This window comes from Strix uralensis, chromosome 1 (genome assembly GCF_047716275.1).
Source record: "Strix uralensis isolate ZFMK-TIS-50842 chromosome 1, bStrUra1, whole genome shotgun sequence".
Lineage (NCBI taxonomy): Eukaryota > Metazoa > Chordata > Aves > Strigiformes > Strigidae > Strix > Strix uralensis.
In genome coordinates, this window is record NC_133972.1 from 75,092,756 (window position 1) to 75,112,132 (window position 19,377).

The following is a 19,377-nucleotide window of genomic DNA, read 5'->3' on the forward strand; positions in this document are numbered from 1 at the left end:
GGCAGGAAATGAACAGATGCATTTCTGAATCAAAGGGGAGCTACTGCAGATTTTCACAGCTGAAGTGGTTTTATGGTAAAACAGTCCCATTTATTTTTCACTTGCATCTTTTGGAAGAGCTCTGCAAATTAAAAGCAAAATATGAAGTCAGAGAACTGAAAAGTATTTCTGCACATTTAGAATTGCCTCTAATTTGAGTCAGTAGCAATATACAGTATAATAGAGTTTTACAGAAAAAAAAATGGAGAATTGCCAACTTATGTCTCCTATTCTATGAATTTAGTGATTATTTGACACTCTTGCTTTTCAAGAGATGTTTAGTAGTATGTCCTGATGTATTTGCTTCTCACCTGTACCAAAAGGCTAATTCCTTGAGTTTAAATCTCTCTTTCAAAGAATTTGTGTTTGGAAATATATGGAAGGATTTTCTACCTTTTTGGAATGCCCATTAATACATGTAGTACACATGATGAGGCTGTTAGAAAGATTGCTAGTCTGATCTTTAAAATCAGAGGAAATTAGAGATTATGCATCTATGCACATAGAATAGGAATAACAAGCTTTTACAACACACTTGAAGACTTTATGGGAGAGGAAATAATAATTATATTCTATTTATAGTGTCCTTTTCCTGAATGACGTATTAACTTTATTCCTTGTTTAGAACACTCACCAAGAGGTGCTGGTTTGCCTGACACTGTGCTAATTCCAGGACAATGCTGCTCTATAATCTTTTCACCTCCTCCTTCTACCTACCCTGAAATTTATTTGCATAGTATCTATTTTTAGCAGGATAGACCCTATGTTTAAAATTAGTTCTATATAGTTATTTTAGCAACTATTTTTCAGATGCTCAGGCATACAGGCAAAGATGTACTGATTACATAGACATATACAGAATCATCTGTCCTGGGAAGATAAGAACCAACACTGAAAGTCATTCCAAACAAATTATTGCTTGTCTAATTTGAAGAAGTGTCAAGTCCTATAAAATATTTTTTAAATAAAAAAGGTGAAGATCTTAAATATAGATTCATTCATTTTAGAGGAGCTGTTATTCTGCAATAATAGCTTTACTTACATTATTGACTGTTCTTTCCTCTTCAGTGTGTTAGAGCGGCTGTCGACTTTGCTAATTCTTACCTTAAAAGAAGTCCTAGTAGCAGTGACTTATCTTTAAACAAAGATTAAATTCAAATTTAAAAGTTCCATTTATAATAAAAACTCAGCATATTCTATGAAATATTCAAAATTCTTTATTTCGGCCAGTAAAATATCATTACAGGCATTCATCTCTTGCTCTGCATTTGCACATGATCAAAGTTGGCCCTCCCAACCACCAAAAATATTTAAATGGTTATTACAGTACAGGCACAAAGTTGCCAAACAGCTTTACTTTTATTAAGCAAAGCTGTGATTGTGCTCTAACAGCATTTATTACCAGTGCATAGATTGTTCTGCCCTCCTAAGAGCAAGCAAGAGCAGGAAATTTCCCTTAACTGAAGGAAGACAGATGGCAGCTCTGCTAATGAAGCAGTCATTTCATCAGTGGAAGAATGGCAGATATCTTGGATACACTGGACGCCTTTCTTCATTGCTTTCAGTTGCACTTACTGGTTCACATGGGCTTGCTCACAACTGGATTGAACATCCTTGCAGGTCTCCATTACTGCTTCACTATCAAAGTTCCACATCTGAAGAGCGAACAGGGTTGGTGTTTTTTTAACAACAAAAAACCCAGAAGACCGTTCGTATTGTAATTCCCTCGCCTAAGACTCTGCTTTATAACCACATTTAAAATCTCTTTCCTTTTTAGAAGCATCAATTCCCTTCCATCAAGAAGGCAGCACCAGAGACACTTCATATCACTTAACTATAAATTAACACAACTAGTGTATTTTACTGCATTTCAAACTTCCAGTTACAGTGGTAAAGTTAACGATTAGCATATGGAATGAGGATCAAATACTTGTATGTACCAAAGGCAAGTCAGTCACAAAAACCTCTACAAATCCATTACAAACAAAACTAGCAGCAAACACTGCTATCACTACATGGTACTCTTTCATGAAACATAACTGATTGAACAGCCATCTGCAAAATGAGCTGATAACTCTGTTATAAAAATAGCAAAACAAATATTTGATGACAGTAACTATATGAACAAGTGTTAGAAGGAGGGAAGTAAGCATGATTCAGTCAACACAAGCTCTACTTATACGAGAGTGCCTCCAAGCCACAAAACGTGTAGTTTCAGTTTTACATTAATAGCCAAGACTTCAGTCTGATACATGCAACTGACTCCAGCAAGCGTGTCTGAGTAGGCAACGGAACATAATCCCATAGATTCTTCTCTACGGCACGCAGTCCCACACGATTGTTATAAATGCCAGTCTTCCCTTGTATGACACTTTGTAGCAGCAAGGTGTACTGCAGTTCAGAACGGAGGGAAACGGCAGAAATGCACATACCACGCTTTCATCAGAGGTAAAATTCAAAATACACACAATATGTGTACAGTTTGTTTCTAGGCACATATTTGGCTACATTCTCAATACAGTCTGCTTTACAAAAAAAAAAAATATAAATAAACCAGTCAAGACTTGGTTAAAGTCCAGGCAAAGATAAAACTTTTTTGTAGAAACAAGACAGTAGAAGTCCCTTTAAATTGATGTTTTAATTATATCCATAAACGATAAAATCCCAGTGCTACAGTAAGGCATGTAAATACTGAACCTGAAAGAAAAGAAAAATGGGGAGGAAAATGGAGACATTTAATCATTAGCTCTCAGAACATTTCTTCAGAAAGCTATGTACACTTACTACAGTACTAAAAGTGTACCCACCACCCCTTCCCTATGTAAGAAAATAAGGTTTTTGATTTACAACAAACAATTTCAAGGTGAAGTGGCACAAAAGTGACAAATAAGGAAGGAGAAAAAGAATGCAGAAAAACTGGGCTGGAAAACTATCAAAAGGCTGAAACAAACCCTTAGTTGCTTACCATTCCAAAAAAGATCAATATGGCAAGTTACAGTTGTAAAGTGAGGAAATGAATAACAGGATTATTAAATCACAGTCAAGTAAGCATTCAGAAAAAAATAAATGAAAGCTATCTTTAATGAGGCTTATCAGTTTGCAATTCTAAAAATTTCTATTTAAAATGAAGTCAACTTTTGATTTTTAGATATACACACAGAAGATTTTGCCATTGTTTGCAACAGAAGCACTTCAAACACAATTCTTTATTTTTTTTTTTCCCCATGCAGAGTTCAACGTGTTTTTGAGTAGGGATGATGGGGAAAAGAATTTCCTCTCATTTTAGTAAAGTGCCTTTTATTTTCAAGTAATGGTTCTCTCTAAAGGATATGCCTGAAGTACAGTACTATGAATAGACATAACTGTACTTGTGACAAAACCCATTGTGAAAGAATAATCAGAAAATCTAAATCAGAGTAATTGTCTATTGCAAACCTGCTCACATTTAATGGCACTGCATACTCAGTAGCAAAATGTCAAAATATTAAAGTTACTTAGGGCAATAATGTAGGCACACACACACACATAGTATTTTTCTAAATGCACATGCCTGAAAAATGAAGGTTTAAAGAATATGTAGTGCTGAACAGTCAGAAAAGCTGAAACGTTCCATTTGGCATATAGATCTCCATGAGACAGATGAAGAAATACTGGAAATGCATGCAGCAGGCTGCTTTTATAAATTAAGTCAGGCACAGAAGAAATTTTTGGCCCTTGTCAACATGCAGTCTTTTAGATTTCTCCTACACATTATTATTACAGTATAAAGCAGAGGGAAAAAAGTCATACAGCCATAGCCCATGCAAAATAAAGTTGCGAATCACAGGAAATTTTGTCTGGGTTAAGCACACAAACAAGGCTGCTAATCTTGACTGAGACTATTTCAAGTATTTTTTTTTTTTTTTAATCAGGGCCTTTATGAATACAGGCAATTGAGAGTTTGTCAAACATTTAACAATCTTTAACAGTTTGACCAGAGACAACTATCACATTCCTTACCTGCTAAGTATTTAATATTATCAAGTTTGTGCGATTCAAGCATTGTTTTCAGATCTGCAACTTCTGTGTCTATTTTTCTGTCTGTTTGGGTCAGAGCTCGATCTTGTTGTGCATGCTAAAAAGAAGACAACAAAATGATGCAGTTTGAAGAGTTTCTAGTTTATTTAGAAGTTTAACCTATTCCTTCAAGTTGTATTTTTGATTCCTCATTAAATATATGTTAATTTGGATTCAGAGAGAACAAGTTCCTTCCTAGCTGATTATATCCAAGGAATTGAATACTTTGGTGAACTCAGGAATTTTATACGATTACATGTTCCTTAACACGTAATCTAGAAAGTGGCAGAACTGGATGCCTTATCTCAATCTAGCAGCATAAACATTAACTTCAATCTGTCCTTTGGCCCACTGATATTAAAGTCACTGCTCAGTTATAAGAGCTATTGAGAAGTCCAAAAGCCTCTTGTGACAAAAATAAACCAAAGCATAAAGATTTATGGATCATTAGTAACACTGAGAATTGGTCTTCTGATTTAAAAAAGCATGTCTTCATCTTGTAATGATTTCCACCACAAAACCAGCTACAGACAAATTCAGAATCTGACTATGACAGAAGGCAGGACTTCTGTAAAAAAATGGGATAGAATTATTACTCAGAAAAAGACTGAAAGATCAAATTCGTAAACAGAGAACAACAGCTGCTGAGTTACTGATATGTTCAAATCAGCACTACTGAAACATTGTGAATCAGTTAATGATTTACTGCTAGACGTCTTCCTAGGGGTAATTCCCTATACTACAGAAAGGTAACAAAAGAAAGAGGAAGTGCTTGGTAAAAACCTCCTCTAAAATGAAGCCAAATCAATCAAGCAATGTGTTTCAGTCTCTTAACATGGGGGGAAAAAAAAATTAATTTCATTAAGAGTAGAATTCCATCTGAAGAAAATACTACATGCATGAAGTTTCAAAACAAAGCGACTACTGAACAGTAGTTCAGTATACATGCAGAGAATCTAATCATATATATATGAAAGCCTTTTTATTCTGTAGACACTTTAGTTACCTGTACCAATATGAAAATACACAGGGAAATAATAAAATACAATGACATTTTGTACATTAAAATGCCTAAAGACATGGAACAATTCCAAAAAGAGTACCAGGTCTATAACCCAAGTACAAAAAGATTTGTTGTGTAATAATCTGCTACTAAGTTCTTACCAATTCCACTACTTCTGTCCTCATTTCAAGTAGTTTTCTTTCATTAAGTGAGTACTAGAGGGGAAGGAAAAAAAAAAAGATAAACATACTATCATTGAACTTTTTCCCCCCATACTCAAAAGCATATTTCTTTGTTTCCAAATTCTGTACAATGCTGGATCTGGACAAGATTATTGTCTGACAACACTTGGGAGGCAGTAGGATAATTGCTGTCCTTCAGAAAAGCACAATTTAGGCAGGTGTTGGTCCACACCTCTGAACTGAAAAGCACAAATTCATCAGACACCTGTGTTTTGCAAAAACTGTATATATTAATAAGCAGCTGGAAGAAAGGTTGGCAGATTTGCATTTCTGAGAAACAAAGACCTATGATTCTAAACAGTAACTCTGGAACAGTTAACTAATCCATTGAGCATACAAACGCAATTAAGGCTGAACCATCTACTTCAGGAATGGGAGGTACAGTTTTAAAACATTATATCAAACTCAGCTATCAAAGAAATGTTTAGCCAGCACTGCCTGTGCTCACCATTTGTATTGTTCTGACTATCATTTAATGATATATTTGTTAAATATAGAACACTTGTATCTCATATTAAGCCATTCATTTGTGGAACATCAGAAGTTGTGGCTTATTTTTAAGTTACAGCTATTTGGGTTCAAGAAAAGTTAAATCCAAATTAAAGAAGCATACCTTTAAGGCAGTTTACCTTTCTGACTCATGAACAAGCATGATTTACCTTGACATCTATAATGGTTCTTGTCCCACTACTGGAGCAATTCAATTATTCATAGACAGCTGCTAAACCACCAGTCTATAGTGTAGAGTATTAAGGTCATCAGGCACCCATCTCAATCCTCATACACAGCAATAACCTCATCTGTTGATATTCCCATATGGAAAGTCGCTTTGTTTTTCTTCACTCCGGAAGCTTATTCCACTTTAATACTAACTCTGATTACTCTACATAAATGCCTCAGTATTGAAAAACCCTCCTTAAAGATCTAGAGCTCTGTTTGGACTTTTGACTGATCTAAAGATGAAATTAAAGAGATAGGAAGCTGCTACAAATGTAGAAAATGACATAACACAGACAAATAACAGCATGCCTAAAATTAATGAAATAGTCACTAGATTCTGCAAAATGAAGAGGGATAAAAAAAGAAATACAGACATTTCATATAAATATGCATTTTTGAAAGTGGTAAGACAGCAGAATATTTATAAAAGAATCTAATTAAAATTACATTTGAGGTGAAATGTCACATAAGAATTGAACCTCATATTAATAAATTGATCATCACTATCAAAAGAACCATGACATCTAAAAAAGACAATTTTATGGATTGAAATAGTTAATCTGTTTTACTTTAAACAGATGCTGTTAGCCAAATACACATTTTTCTGAATAATTTGTATTCTACAAGCTTCTGTCTTCTTTGTCTTCGTTCTAGCGACAAAACAAAACTTTAACAAAGTTTTGTTTTGTCGCTAGAACTCTCCAGGTCAGATCCAAGGATTTTAAACTTAGGTTTTAAGATAGTGAAATATACCCTTTTACTGCAGGGCATCAGCACACATCTGTAACACCACCAGTGCATAAAAAAAACAAGGAGGAAAGACAAGGTTAAACTTCCCCCCGAAATTCAACAGGGAGATTTCCTCTTAAGTCCACTTTTTTCACAGTGTAGAGAAAATTCAGTTTTGTCAGATACATCTTGGGATTTTTAACAGCAAGCATAGAGGCACTGTGCTGCATGAACACATCAATATATATGGAATTTTGTACTGTACTTTGAGTTTTCAAATCCGTATCACTGCAGATACAAATCACAGCATAAACAGATGTTCATTAAGCAATGCAGGATTCTCCAAGAAATGTAAAGTGGAATGAACTAATTAAAAGATAAAGCATTTCAAGTTTGAAACATTAAAAACTGCATCAGTGTTGACAAATTAAGAAATTCTCCTTCAGTACTTATGCCAAGCAAAACTGGGGAGGAAAAAAGAGCAGTTTCCATTGAAACTATGAATTCATAGTTGCACAACAGACTACAAAGTTGGTCAACTTTCCTAAGACGAAGTTGACATGCAGTTTGCTCTTCCTAGGAGGCAAAATAACATAGTGTTCTGCACAACAGTCAGAGTCCAGATTCCAGGATCCTATAGAAATATACAAGAAAACACTTGTGCCTAATTATCACTGGTGAAGTGGTTTTTACATAAGTTTTGTAAGCCCAGAGTACTGCAAAGCTTACGATCTACACAGTTAATACATTTCATATGATGCTTTTTTAAAACATTATCATGAAGTATTAACCTTTAAACAAGAATTCTAGCTGCTCAAATTGTACTTTATTCAAGCATCTACCATGGGATAGCAGACTGTTAGTCATTATACTAAATCACTGACACAGCCGTTACCTGAACTAATCATTGCAAAAAACTTCAAGGGGCACACACAGAAGATAAATGATATCTACTTGAACAGTTCTTATTGCCTAGATTGGAGGTAAGTATTACGTACTCATTATTCACCTGTGAAAAAGGCCTGAATAAAAAATAATATTAATAGAAAAGTGTCATTAAAAGACCTTTCAATTTAGAAGATTCAATTTCTCTGAGATCCTAAAAGCTATTAAAAGCTATCTATGGGAACAGAACGCTAAATAGAGTGCTACATATAATGCAAAAACTTGTTAATCTTCCAATTCTTCATCTACATTATTCTAATTTAAGATCACATCAGTTCAGTTCTACCAGATATTTCAAAGTTCAAAACAATCTGAACCAGTATCAGTTACAATCAAAAAAATTAAAATAAATTGCAACTGTTTTCACAATACGTATTTCCTGACAAACTAGCTACACTATAAGTTCTCTAGCTATAAGGAAATTAAACGTCTTCAGTGATGATAATGAAATGTGTACACTTGTGAAAAAAGAAAAAGAGATATACTAGTAACATAGAAAACCTGTAGGAGCTAATCAGCATATTTAGATTAAATATTTAATGTATTTAAGTGTAATGTGTTAATCATGATATTAAAACAATATAAAAATAGATAAGATACAAAACCAAACACTGTACACTACAGAACACCTTGTACTATAGAAGCATAAAGATGAGTAACTTGGATTAATACCATCTTGAAGCTGAATGATACTATAGATTAGTATGAAAGTGCTCTTTGGGTAAGATGCTCTTACCCAAATGTGGAGATTACTCAGTGTTGAGATGTTTCTAGAAGAAAGTAACCAAAACTTACCAATTCTTTTACTCTGCTCTTTTCTAGGTTTAGGTTTAACTTGTTATCTGCACGAACTTTGGTAATTTCATCCTAAGGGGAAAAAATTGACAAAGCAGCAAGCAAGATTTTCCATTTAATCATAAGCAGAAAAAATGAGACAAATACATTGTGCCTTTCTTTACATATCTCTGGAATCAAGCTTCTCTCTAATTAATGTACATAATTTTCAAAATTAGAAGTATTATTATTCTTCCCTTGGGAAATACTCATATTCTATAGTATGAACTGGATCTCAGAATCAAAACCTAACAATTATTTTTAAAACGAGAACACTGAGAACAGCACTAATTGAAAGCACATCCTTCTATAAAAGCTGTGATTGTTCCATATAGCCCATAACTCACTCTGATTTCTAGAAATCCATGTACACCTGTAAGTTGGACTTTCTCCATGAAGCAACCTTGATGCTCAAATGACTTTAAAAGCAGTTTCTAACCTTCCAATGTAAAAGAAAGTATGTTTCTAAAGACTACATCTAGGGCTTTCAGAAAAAGCTACAGATATTTTAGAAGTCATTAAATGTTTATTAAATTTTTAAACATCTAACTCTGAAAAACTACCATAAGCTGTACACTTGCATTTTACTTCATCAATAGCTGTAAGTGATTCCTGCTTTTCTCAGTGACAGCTGCCATTTTAATGCAACCTCCTGGCAGGAATTCCAGCCAGCTGACAGTTTGTCATGAGGCAAACTGCTGATCAGATGAATGTGTGAGAGAAGCAAAAGATTGCTGATGTTCTGGGAGATTCTGCTATAAAACCAAGTAAGCATCTCTCAAGTACGCCAACGTCAACTAGTCAAGAGTTCATTAAGTTAGTATGAAAAATAATGAGACTCAATTTTTATGTTTGAATTTTTGAACGTTGGTTTATAATCAGATGTCATTACAACACAATACATTACAGTCTGATGAATCAAAAATTAGCAATAAGTTTTTCTTAAACTTTTACAACATTGTGCCTCTGTCTTTTAAGGAACAAGTACGAGCAAGCATACTTGTGAGAACTACATTTACAGTTAAACGTAAGAAAGACATCCAGCTTTTAAGAAAAGATAACTCTGATTCTTGACACTCTACCAGTGGATTACACTAAGTCATTTATACGCAACTAAAACAATAAAATAAGTTACAATTCAAAAATTAGATGCCAAATGTATTTTAAAATGGCATTCTGAAAACCCAGATGTATTATGCACTTCATAACACAGTATAAAACATGTAGGATTAGCCTTGAGAAATTTACGTTCTCCTTTTGGAGATGACAGTGCAAAAAGAAACTGAAGAGAATAGGAAAGAAATGGTAAGGAGGCACTAGGCTGAGTTTGACCACACTGTCAGCTAGCTTGACAAGCCCAATAGTCTGACAACTTCATGGACAAATCCTAAGGAAGGAAGAGGGCTCCATCCTTCCAACTAAGAAGGATGTCTCAGCAAGAAATAGCAGTCCTCCAGTCATATGTCCATACTCCCTAAAAACAGTTAATGTTTCCCAGTTTCCAATCTTAATGACTCTTACAAGAATGTTTGTTTCTGTATAAAGGCTGCTTATGACTCCACATCCATTGAAATAATAGATTTTTAAGACAATCTTGATTTTGATGATAGAAAGGTGTTTGGACTGATATTCAAGAAACACAGCACTGATGCTTACACCTGGTAAGAATAAGAATCTGTACGAAAATTAACGGAGTAAGTTTTCGACAGAGAGTCTGTTTTCTTGCAATGATCATTTGCTCCCAAACAAATGGGACAAAACATAATGGTCCCAAACTTAGTGGCCTAAAAAAGCCATTTAAAAGCTATTTTAAATTCTGGACAACTAACAAGTCTTCACAGAAAAAAACAAAAAAAACCCCAAACCAAAACCCAAACCAATTGGTAAGTGCTGTAATTTTCAAAGTATGTTGCATCTTTAAATGTAACAGGCAGCCCTAAATGCAGAACTTGACTCAACTTTAACCATGACATGGCAGCCACTTTCTGAATCAGAAATCAAAATTAAAAAAAATCTTCAGTTAAATTTTTTTTTTATGTCTTGTACAATTCACAGTTCTCTGTAATGACAAATGAAGTATGCATGAAATTGTCTTGGCTGCAGCCCACAGTGTACTGTGGCTGCAATTTCAGTATCCTATATATCACAACAATTAAGCACAGCTTTTGAAATAAAATCTTGAAAGCAATTTTTTTTTTTTTAAAGCAAATTAGACAGGCTTTAATTCTTAATTATATTGGTATCATATCTTACCATGACTTGCTTCTTTATCTGCTGGAGTTCAAGTTTTATTTTCTGGGAGAGTAGAAAAAAATGGTACACTTTATTACTGTATAAAAAACCCACATAATCTAGAAATACTAATAAATTTGTATGATCAGTAACAATGACTATAACCCATAACGTGAAAAGGAAAGCAAACTAAGCATGGTGTACCTCTATGTCCTCAGCATGTGTATAAATATGTGTGTGTGTATACACATGCCTGTTTAGTTAGTACTATGCATTTCCAAACAACAGCACAAGACAGAAGCTAGCCGTGTCCCACAGCGCTAAAGGTGGCCAAATGCATAGGATGGTATTAACAAGAGTAAACCCAGCGGGCCAGGGGAAGTGATTATTTCCCCATATTCAGCACTTGCGAGCCTGCGCTGGAAGTGCTGTGTCCAGCTTTAGGCTCCCTGGTAAAAGACAGGTGTTGACATACTGGAGCAAGTCTGGTGGAGGGCCATAAAGATGATGGGGGACTGTTGGGGGTGGGGGGTGAGGAGGAAAGAACAAGCTGGGTTTGTTCAACTTTAAGAGATGGCTCAGTGGCAATCATACTGCAGCCTGCAACTACCTAACATTCTCCAGAGGTCATTTTATGCTATTATTCTATTACTTTATCTCTTTCAAAAGATACATGAAATAGGTATAGATGTAGCATCTTCTATTAACTCTCTCTGAAGACCACCCCAGTCCAATCCCCTGCTCAAAGCAGGGGCAACTAGAACAGGTTGCTCAGGGCCATGTCCAGTTGGGTTTTGAATATCTCTAGGATAGGAACTCCACAGCCTCTCTGGGCATCCCATTCCAGTGTTCTACCACCCTTACAGTAAAAAAGGGTTTTTCTCGTGTTTAAATAGACTTTCCCGCATTTTGATCTCTGCCAATTACCTACTGTTCTGTCACTGGACAACACCAGAAAGAGCCTGTCCCTGTCTTCTTTACACCCTCCCTTCAAATATTTGTATACAGTGATATCCCCTCTAAGCCTTCTCTTCTCCAGGCTAAAGTCCTAGCTCTCACAGTCCCTTACTGATTTTTCTGGCTGTTTGTTGGCCTGTTCAGCATGCTCATGTCTCCCTTGTTATTGGAGAGCCCAGAACTGGACCCAGCACTCCAGATGAAGTCTCACCAGTGCCAGCCAGAGAGGCAGGACCACCTCCCTTGACCCACTGGCAGCCCTCCCAACACAGCCCAGGAGGCTGTTGGCTGCCTTTCCACAAGGGCTTATCGCTGGCTCATGGTCAGCCTGGTGTCCACCTGGACCCTCAGGGCCTCTTCTGCAAAGCTGCTTTCCAGCTGGTCACCCCCAGCCTGTCCTGGTGCCTGGGGTTGTTCCTCCTCAGGGGCAGCACTTGGCATTTCCATTTGTTCAACTTCATGACATTCCTGTCATCCCATTTCCCCAGCCTGTTGATGTCCCTTCTGAATGGCAGCACAACTTCCTGGTGTATCAGTCACTGCTCTCAGCTTTCTATCATCTGCAGGCTTGCCAAGGGGGCACTCTGCCCCATCAACAAGGTCATTAATGAAGGTGTTAAACCATCCCAGCCCCAGAGCCAACCCCTTGGGTACAAGATGCTTTTTTACATCATTAGAAAGAAGTAAGGAAGTGCTAGAATAGCACATTCCAAAACAGTGATTTTTACCTCGTTTTCGGAACGAAGTGCTGAAAACTCACTTTTTTCCAAAATAATCATGTCCTTTTTCACGCCACCAATATGGGACATTACTTGCTGAAGTGCAATTTCCTTTTAAAGAGGAAAGAAAAACCTCAGAACATATCATAGCTATAATGCTTTTTCTCATCTGTCCCTACAAATATGATATGCTATTTTGGTATCCTGAAATTTTTAATTCAGCTATTTCAGATTATCCAAGTTTCAGAAAGCAAGATAAATTACGTGAAGTGACAAAATAAGCAAGTTAAGCTCAAACACTGGTAATGTTTGACAAAATTAATAGTGCTAACACAGGCCAGAATAATTCAATTAATAGCCTAGGAAAGCTTCTTCCAAGTCTTCAAATTCTTAAGATATCAAAGGGATTAGGGAGAGAAGAGGTGTCTCTGAGGTAAATGTGGAAAGCTGGCTTTCAGACCAAAACTCCTCAGTGCAACTGTACTCTTTTGTAATTACCTCCTTTTTTACCTCCTGCTGCACGGGGGCTCACTCTGCTTTGCTACTCACACTCATGCACTATACTTATGAGTGCTCTTCTCAGTCTGCTATACGGAGCAGACAGAAGACAAACAAGAATCCTCTGCAACTTTCAAGGATGGAAGAGCCTGTAAACACTGTTCTAGATCCTATACTATCCACACATGCAAACAGGGACTGCCTTCTCTACTCTGAAGATCTCCCTCTAATAAATACTCCCTTGCTTTTGATTCTGGACTAAGAACCCTACAAAATCTGACACAGCACACTAACTTCACTGTTGTCAGAAAATGCTATTCGAACTTGCCATGTTATATTTCTAAGTGGCATCTGGAGATGCCTCACCAGGCTACATGACCATCAGACTGAAAAAAAAATGGGTCATTGTACTGGACACATTACAAAAAGTCTACAGAAAGAATACTGCCATGGACACCTCTTCTCTTATTCCCTGATGTCTCCAGCTTGGTTTTGTTCTCTCCCATCTTTGGTGAACTCAGAAAACAGAGAACAGAATCTTCCATATTCTTTCTCTTCCTCATCTCTATACATATACATATTTCTTTTTCCCTAAGGTTTTGTCTAACCAGTGTAACACTTCATCTTTTACATACCCAGCTATGGCCTAATGGTAATAGCTACATCCATAACGTTCCAAACCTTCTCCCAATTCTTCACTCTCCGTATAAGCCCTTGTGCATTCAAAGACTATAAGGAAGTACAGGTTTACCATGTTGCCCAGAGTTCATGGCGCACTCACCTTCTGAACTGCTTCTAGTTTAGCATGCTGTACAAACCTGCACATTTGAATTTTAATGGCAGAAAGTCACTTCAGGGTCAAATCTAACAGTCTCAGAAAACATCTACCATCAGTAGCAACATTTAATTTGGCAGAAAACAAATGAAAACGTGTTTACTTTCATTCAAAAAAGCTGGGCTTAGGAGGTTGAGACTGCTTATTGTAGACTGCTTACTGTAAAATACAACCAACCATGGGAGAAAAGGTCCCTTTAAACCCTGCATCCCTGACTGACTGTGAAACAAATTCAGCACAGGAGGAGGAAGCACTCCCATGTCTGCTTTGCCTGGAGTCTAAAAGCTAGGAAGGATGGGCTGAAACCTCCCTAGATGGAAGGTGGTGCAAAATCCAGGTATTCCACTTCTTAGTGAGATGGCCTACCGCCAAGACTATTATACTACAAAGATATCAGCTGCTGTTTTCTCATGTTTTAAGACAGCAGCCTAGTTACCATGAGTAAGTTAAAGCTTGTGTTCAGAAGGTGACTTGGGGCTGTGAACCCCAGCCACTCAAGAGGCTGTACTTCTGCTATGCTTCTTGTCAGCGGTGTCTATGTGACCAGCTTGCATGTCAGGGAATTCCAGCATACCAGATATTGTACATCCCATTCAAAGATGCTTAAGTTCCACATGCAGTGAGTAAATCATGTCTTACGCTGACTTTCAGTTTCATTTCTGGAGCCCGATGCCCAAGAGCTCAATGTGGCAACATCCAACACTGTCATGTCCAATTCCTTACATGGATCTACCTTTGTACAACCTGACAAAGGGCCCCCCAAAAAGTCACAGCCAGTATTAGAACAAACCTTGCCTCTAGACACAATTATTCATTAAAACAATCATTCCCTCACAAGTCAAAGTTAACAATTCAGTTCAGTTGTACATGATTTCCTGGGAGCCAGGAAAGATCTTTGTAGATACTCAGCACTATCAGTCCATTTTCAAGCAAGTTTTCTTCACTTCCTCTGAAGATGTATATGCTGGGTAGGTTTAGGGGATATCATGAACAATGTATGCATCAGAGGAAAAGCAGATAGATTTCAATATCAGCATCCAAACTACATATGTTCCTATATCTTATCAGTGTATACAACTACACCAATCATGCCCTAAAAAAATCATATAAAAAAAATTCAGCTCAATTTTAATACAATATAAAGGTCATTGTGACATAAAGATAAATAAAAAGGCATCACATAACAGGGTGGTAAATAACTGAGGGAATCTGTACTTCCTTGTTACAAGTCTACAAAAGAATGTATGTAGGAGCTATAACTATTCAAATCCATGCACTGAATACCTCTCCTATGCCTGCCTAAAAACCTTCTCAGTAATTCTACTTCATGCTACAATAAGGTTGAAACGACAAAACTACCTGTCATTTGCATACCAACTCAGAGTACCTAAATCTCAAGGTCCACCACAACACTTTGGTAAGTATTTGAGAAACTCAAGACAAAATTCACTAGCCAATAAATACACAGGGATGTCTGTTCTTCACCTTCAAACTTTTAAAATACAGTGTCTAATAGTAATAACTAGCAACATATATTTCATTAGCAGGCATACTAGGTTTTAATTTACTTTAACCCCACCATTGTATCTGATCTAACCTGCTGTACTTTGGTGACCATGTCCTTGTAAATCATATCCAGGTTGGTGTTCATAATTTTCACTAATGCAGATACAATGACCTCCGACTGCTGAGTAGTGAACCCTAAGCAAAACAAAAGCAACAACATTCAGAGAGCGACCTAAATCTGGACAGTTTACAGAAATGCCACTTGCTAATACTCAGCACCAAGTTAAAACAAGTATCAGTTATAAAAGGTAAAAAAACATACTCCTCTTGATTCAGCACCAACAAAAGAACACAGCCAGTCAGTACATCCAAGTTCCCTCACCCTAAAATTGTCTGTGACATAGTACAGCTGCTTCTGTAGTACAGCACTATTACAGTATCAGCAGAATAAACACTAGAAAATTTCTAGAAGTACTATGGAATGTCATCTCTCACATGCAGTTACTTCTAGAAACAAAAATTCTGACCCTGAAAAGCAGGTACTTACTTTCAGTGCACCATAAATCTTCAGTACCACTGAAGATGTGCAAAACTCAACAACTGAAAACAGCACTAACTGCTCTGATTTTAGGCTTACCAGCCTCTGAGTCCCTATTAGAAACCTTTTAAACTGAACATATTGGGAGCTATTGTAAAACATTGTCCCTGGAAATACTCTCGACTTTTCCACATTCAAAATGAAGGAGTAAAAACGTCATGAACAAGATTTAATCATTATTAAAAGAAACATTCTCTCTCTCCCTCTCCCACTTTGTATGTGTCCTAGTGCTCAAGCAACTGCTCTTGAGCTCATTAAACTAGTGTCCCCAAATACCAACCAAGCAAAAGAGCTGGAGAGTTTTCCGAGAATTAGGTTGGCACATAGAAAAAGAAGAAACCCCATGGCAGGGGAAAGGCAGTGGGACCTCTTCTTTTCAGGGATGGAGAGCTGCTGAAAGTCAATGCAGCTGGACTGAACTTCACCTTAAGGTACCTTCCCCACATCAGCAAAATTAGCATGAATCTATAAGAGCAGCCATATTTTATGTAGTATCCTACATTCCATCCTAAAAGCTTCATAGTAGTCCATATTCAACCCTATTATAATACACTGTTGTATATTCAAGCTACTATATAGTAAATATGCAGGAATCCAATTAATACATTTTAAACCACTACCTTGAAAACTGTTTTTCACTCCCATTTCTTAAATTTTAATTTCTCTTTAGCATCTTTAATTACCAGTTGGACAATAAATTATTCCAATCAAAGTTATATAAGCTCACTGTTTCCTTTTGGAAGTAGAAAAAGCCTACATGTTATTACCTAGTATATAAAAAAAAAAATAAAATCCATAAACTGAAGCTGTAACATCACATGTCAAGGAGAAGCAAGTAACAAACTTTGTAAACTAAAAAAAAAACCCTCATGAAATGACATTAAAAATAGCTACCCATCTCTAGCAAATTACCGTTTTCTTCCAAGAGGCACACCAGCGCATGAGTGTCAAAAAAAAGCTTCCTATTTCCCAATAAGGAAATATTCCCTTTGCTTTGTAAAGACGATGATGCAGAGATGCTTATATCTGAAAAAAAGGCAAACAAAATGTAAGTTATTTCTAAGAAAGAATATTTAATCAACATGTTTGCTTTCCAGGAGTCTCCTTACTATCCAAAATATTTTTCATTTATGACAGAATATTAGATTGTGCATGATTATCACAGCTTGAAACTGAAAAGGTATCTAACTAACAACCTCTATGCACAAGAGATAAAAAATAGAATATAACATTACTGCTACACTTTTGAAATGCTCTCCAATATAACATCCTAGAAAAATCCCAAGCATCAGGTGGGATGAAAAGTTGTTGCTTTACCATTATCAGCGTAACTGGTGGAAGCTGTGAGCACTTCAAAGCTCCCGACTAAAACAACAGACTCTTTCCATTCTTTGTTAAAGAAGCCAACATTCACTGGTTGCCCTTCAGACAAAAAGTAATCGCTCACAATTTGCCATTTGTACAGAAAATACTGTCAACATCGAATGCAAATCTGTGACAGTGTAGCTTCCACTTGGACATTTGCATAGACCAGCTGACAAAAAAAAATGCGAGATAGAATACGAGGCGAGTTGTCTGGAGGCAGAACTCTCTGTCCTCAAAGACATTATATTTTAAAACACTTGGATAGAAAATCCGGCTGTGCCTTAGCTGTCTCAAAGTTCAATAAGGGATAACCAATATAGACTTCGGGGGAGAAAAACCCAGTCCTAGTAACGACCCCTGCGGACAGTTCCCAAAGCTGCTGCGGACAGCAGCACCCGCCTCGCAGGCCCCTGGCTCCCCGGGGGGGCGGCGGACCCCGTGCCACTGGACTCCCGGGGTCAGGCGAGGCGGCACCCGCCCGCCTCCCAGCTCTCACCCCTCTCCCCGCAGCGGCGGCTCTCCCTGCCGGTCCCGCCGACGCGCCTTCCCCACCCCGCGCTGCCGTTAACGGCCGTCACGGCCGCCCCGGCGCGGGGCAGCACGGCCGGGCGCTGCCAGTCGCCAAGGCAGCGGCGCGCGGGGGAGTGGGGCGCGCGGCGGTCACGCGAGGCAGCGGCGGAGACGAGCGGGAGGGCGCCGTCCGCGCCGCGCGGCCCCGGCAGCAGCAACAGCAGCAGCGCCCGCCTCCCGCCGCTCACAGCCGTGGCCGCCCGGCCCCCGGCCATGGCCGGGCCCGACGACGGAAGAGGGGGGGAAGGGGGAAACCGCCGCCGCTGCCGCCGCTACTGCAGTGCCATCGCCGAGCACGCGCCGCCCCGGCCTCCCGCTTCCGCTACAGGCGGCGCCTCACATCCGCCTCCGGCACGTGGCAAAACACGCGGGTGACGCTGCGGGGGGCGGCGGTTGATTTTATGTCTCAGGCGGCGGGCCTGAGAAGAGCGGCGCGGGCGGGCCGGCTGCGAGGCTGTGCCTGCGAGGGCGGGGCGGGCCTCGGCGGAGACTTCCTCGCTCCCCGGGCCGCGGTCTGGGATGCGGGGAGGCAGCTGCTACAGGCTCTGCCAGGCGTCGTGCAGCGGCGAGACTGCCTCTTCCGTGCTTTATTTAAGCGGAAAAAGAGTGTGTTAGGAGGGAGGTTTGTCCTGGTGCTGCAGTACCGGCTCGATCCGGTGCTTCCTGTCTGACCGCTGCCCCCTTCCCGAATAACGTCTTTATTCGTTCTGGGTTCAAATAGATGTCCAGTAGAGAAGCACAGTTCAGACAAACCTTGTCAGTCTGTGATGAGGCTGAGATTTTGGGTTTCAAAGTTATTAATCGAGTAATTTGCAGAATTAGGCAACTCAGTGGATGGAAGAGTCTGGAGCCTTAATCATTAAACTGTTGCCATAACTATTACAGTGCTGTCTTTTCAGTTCTGCTGAAAATACGGGTGTACTTTTTCCTTATGTGCTGTTAAAACAATATTTGTAGGGAATTAATACAAGAAGAAATTGGTATGGCCCACTGCCATTTTCTCCAGGCAGCACTTATTTCAGAGCAAGTCTATTTTTTCTGTTGTATACATCATCACAAAAAGCATGCGGCACCTTTTCTTCTTCTTACTCAAATTGATAATTACGGTAAATCAGTCTGAAGAGGGAATCATTCAGGTGTATCTATATAAATGCAAAGGTAGGTGAACCGCCACGGCGTATAGCAGTGCCACAGCAGCACAGCTTGTCACTGCAGCTGAGACAATGCGTGTGTACAAGGCCAGCATTTCTAGCAGGAATTCCCTCCAGCTGCAGTGGTGATAAAGCAGAATGGTAGAAACCATCACTGTTATTACAAAATAAACTATAACTGTTGCTTCAGTATATCAGAAAGGTTCTGCACATGGGTTGGGGCAATCCCATGCACAAATACAGGCTGGGTGATGAGTGGATTGAGAGCAGCCCTGAGAAGGACTTGGAGGTAGTAATGGATGGAAAACTGAGTATGAACCAGCAATGTGCGCTCACAGCCCAGAAAGCCAACTGTACCCTGGGCTGCATCAAGAGAAG

At 38.6% G+C, this 19,377-nt stretch overlaps 1 protein-coding gene across 2 annotated transcripts; it reads right to left on the reverse strand.

Annotated features, from left to right (window-relative positions):
• Positions 1 to 1,233: 1,233 nt before the first annotated feature.
• Positions 1,234 to 18,168, reverse strand: MCUR1 (mitochondrial calcium uniporter regulator 1). Of its 2 annotated transcripts, none has more exons than XM_074871159.1 (9): positions 17,775 to 18,168; positions 16,826 to 16,939; positions 15,407 to 15,510; positions 12,486 to 12,587; positions 10,822 to 10,863; positions 8,530 to 8,601; positions 5,260 to 5,313; positions 4,039 to 4,153; positions 1,234 to 1,694 (listed from the first exon to the last, which is right to left on the reverse strand). In XM_074871159.1, the coding sequence occupies exons 1-9, from the start codon at positions 18,061 to 18,063 to the stop codon at positions 1,681 to 1,683; spliced, it is 906 nt and encodes a 301-aa protein (XP_074727260.1). In that variant the 5' UTR covers positions 18,064 to 18,168; the 3' UTR covers positions 1,234 to 1,680. The 2 variants fall into 2 exon arrangements, with proteins under 2 accessions (XP_074727260.1, XP_074727252.1); XM_074871151.1 differs by having other exon boundaries at positions 1,234 to 2,736.
• Positions 18,169 to 19,377: the final 1,209 nt, after the last annotated feature.

Excerpts from the sequence above, each read along its gene's own strand:
- MCUR1 (XM_074871151.1), bottom strand. The coding sequence starts at position 18,063 with ATGGCCGGGGGCCGGGCGGCCACGGCTGTGAGCGGCGGGAGGCGGGCG. Across the intron at positions 15,511-16,825 it reads GTGCCTCTTGGAAGAAAACG|GGTTCACTACTCAGCAGTCG; the intron begins GTAATTTGCTAG and ends TGTTTTGCTTAG. Across the intron at positions 8,602-10,821 it reads AGATAAAGAAGCAAGTCATG|GATGAAATTACCAAAGTTCG; the intron begins GTAAGATATGAT and ends TTTTCCCCTTAG.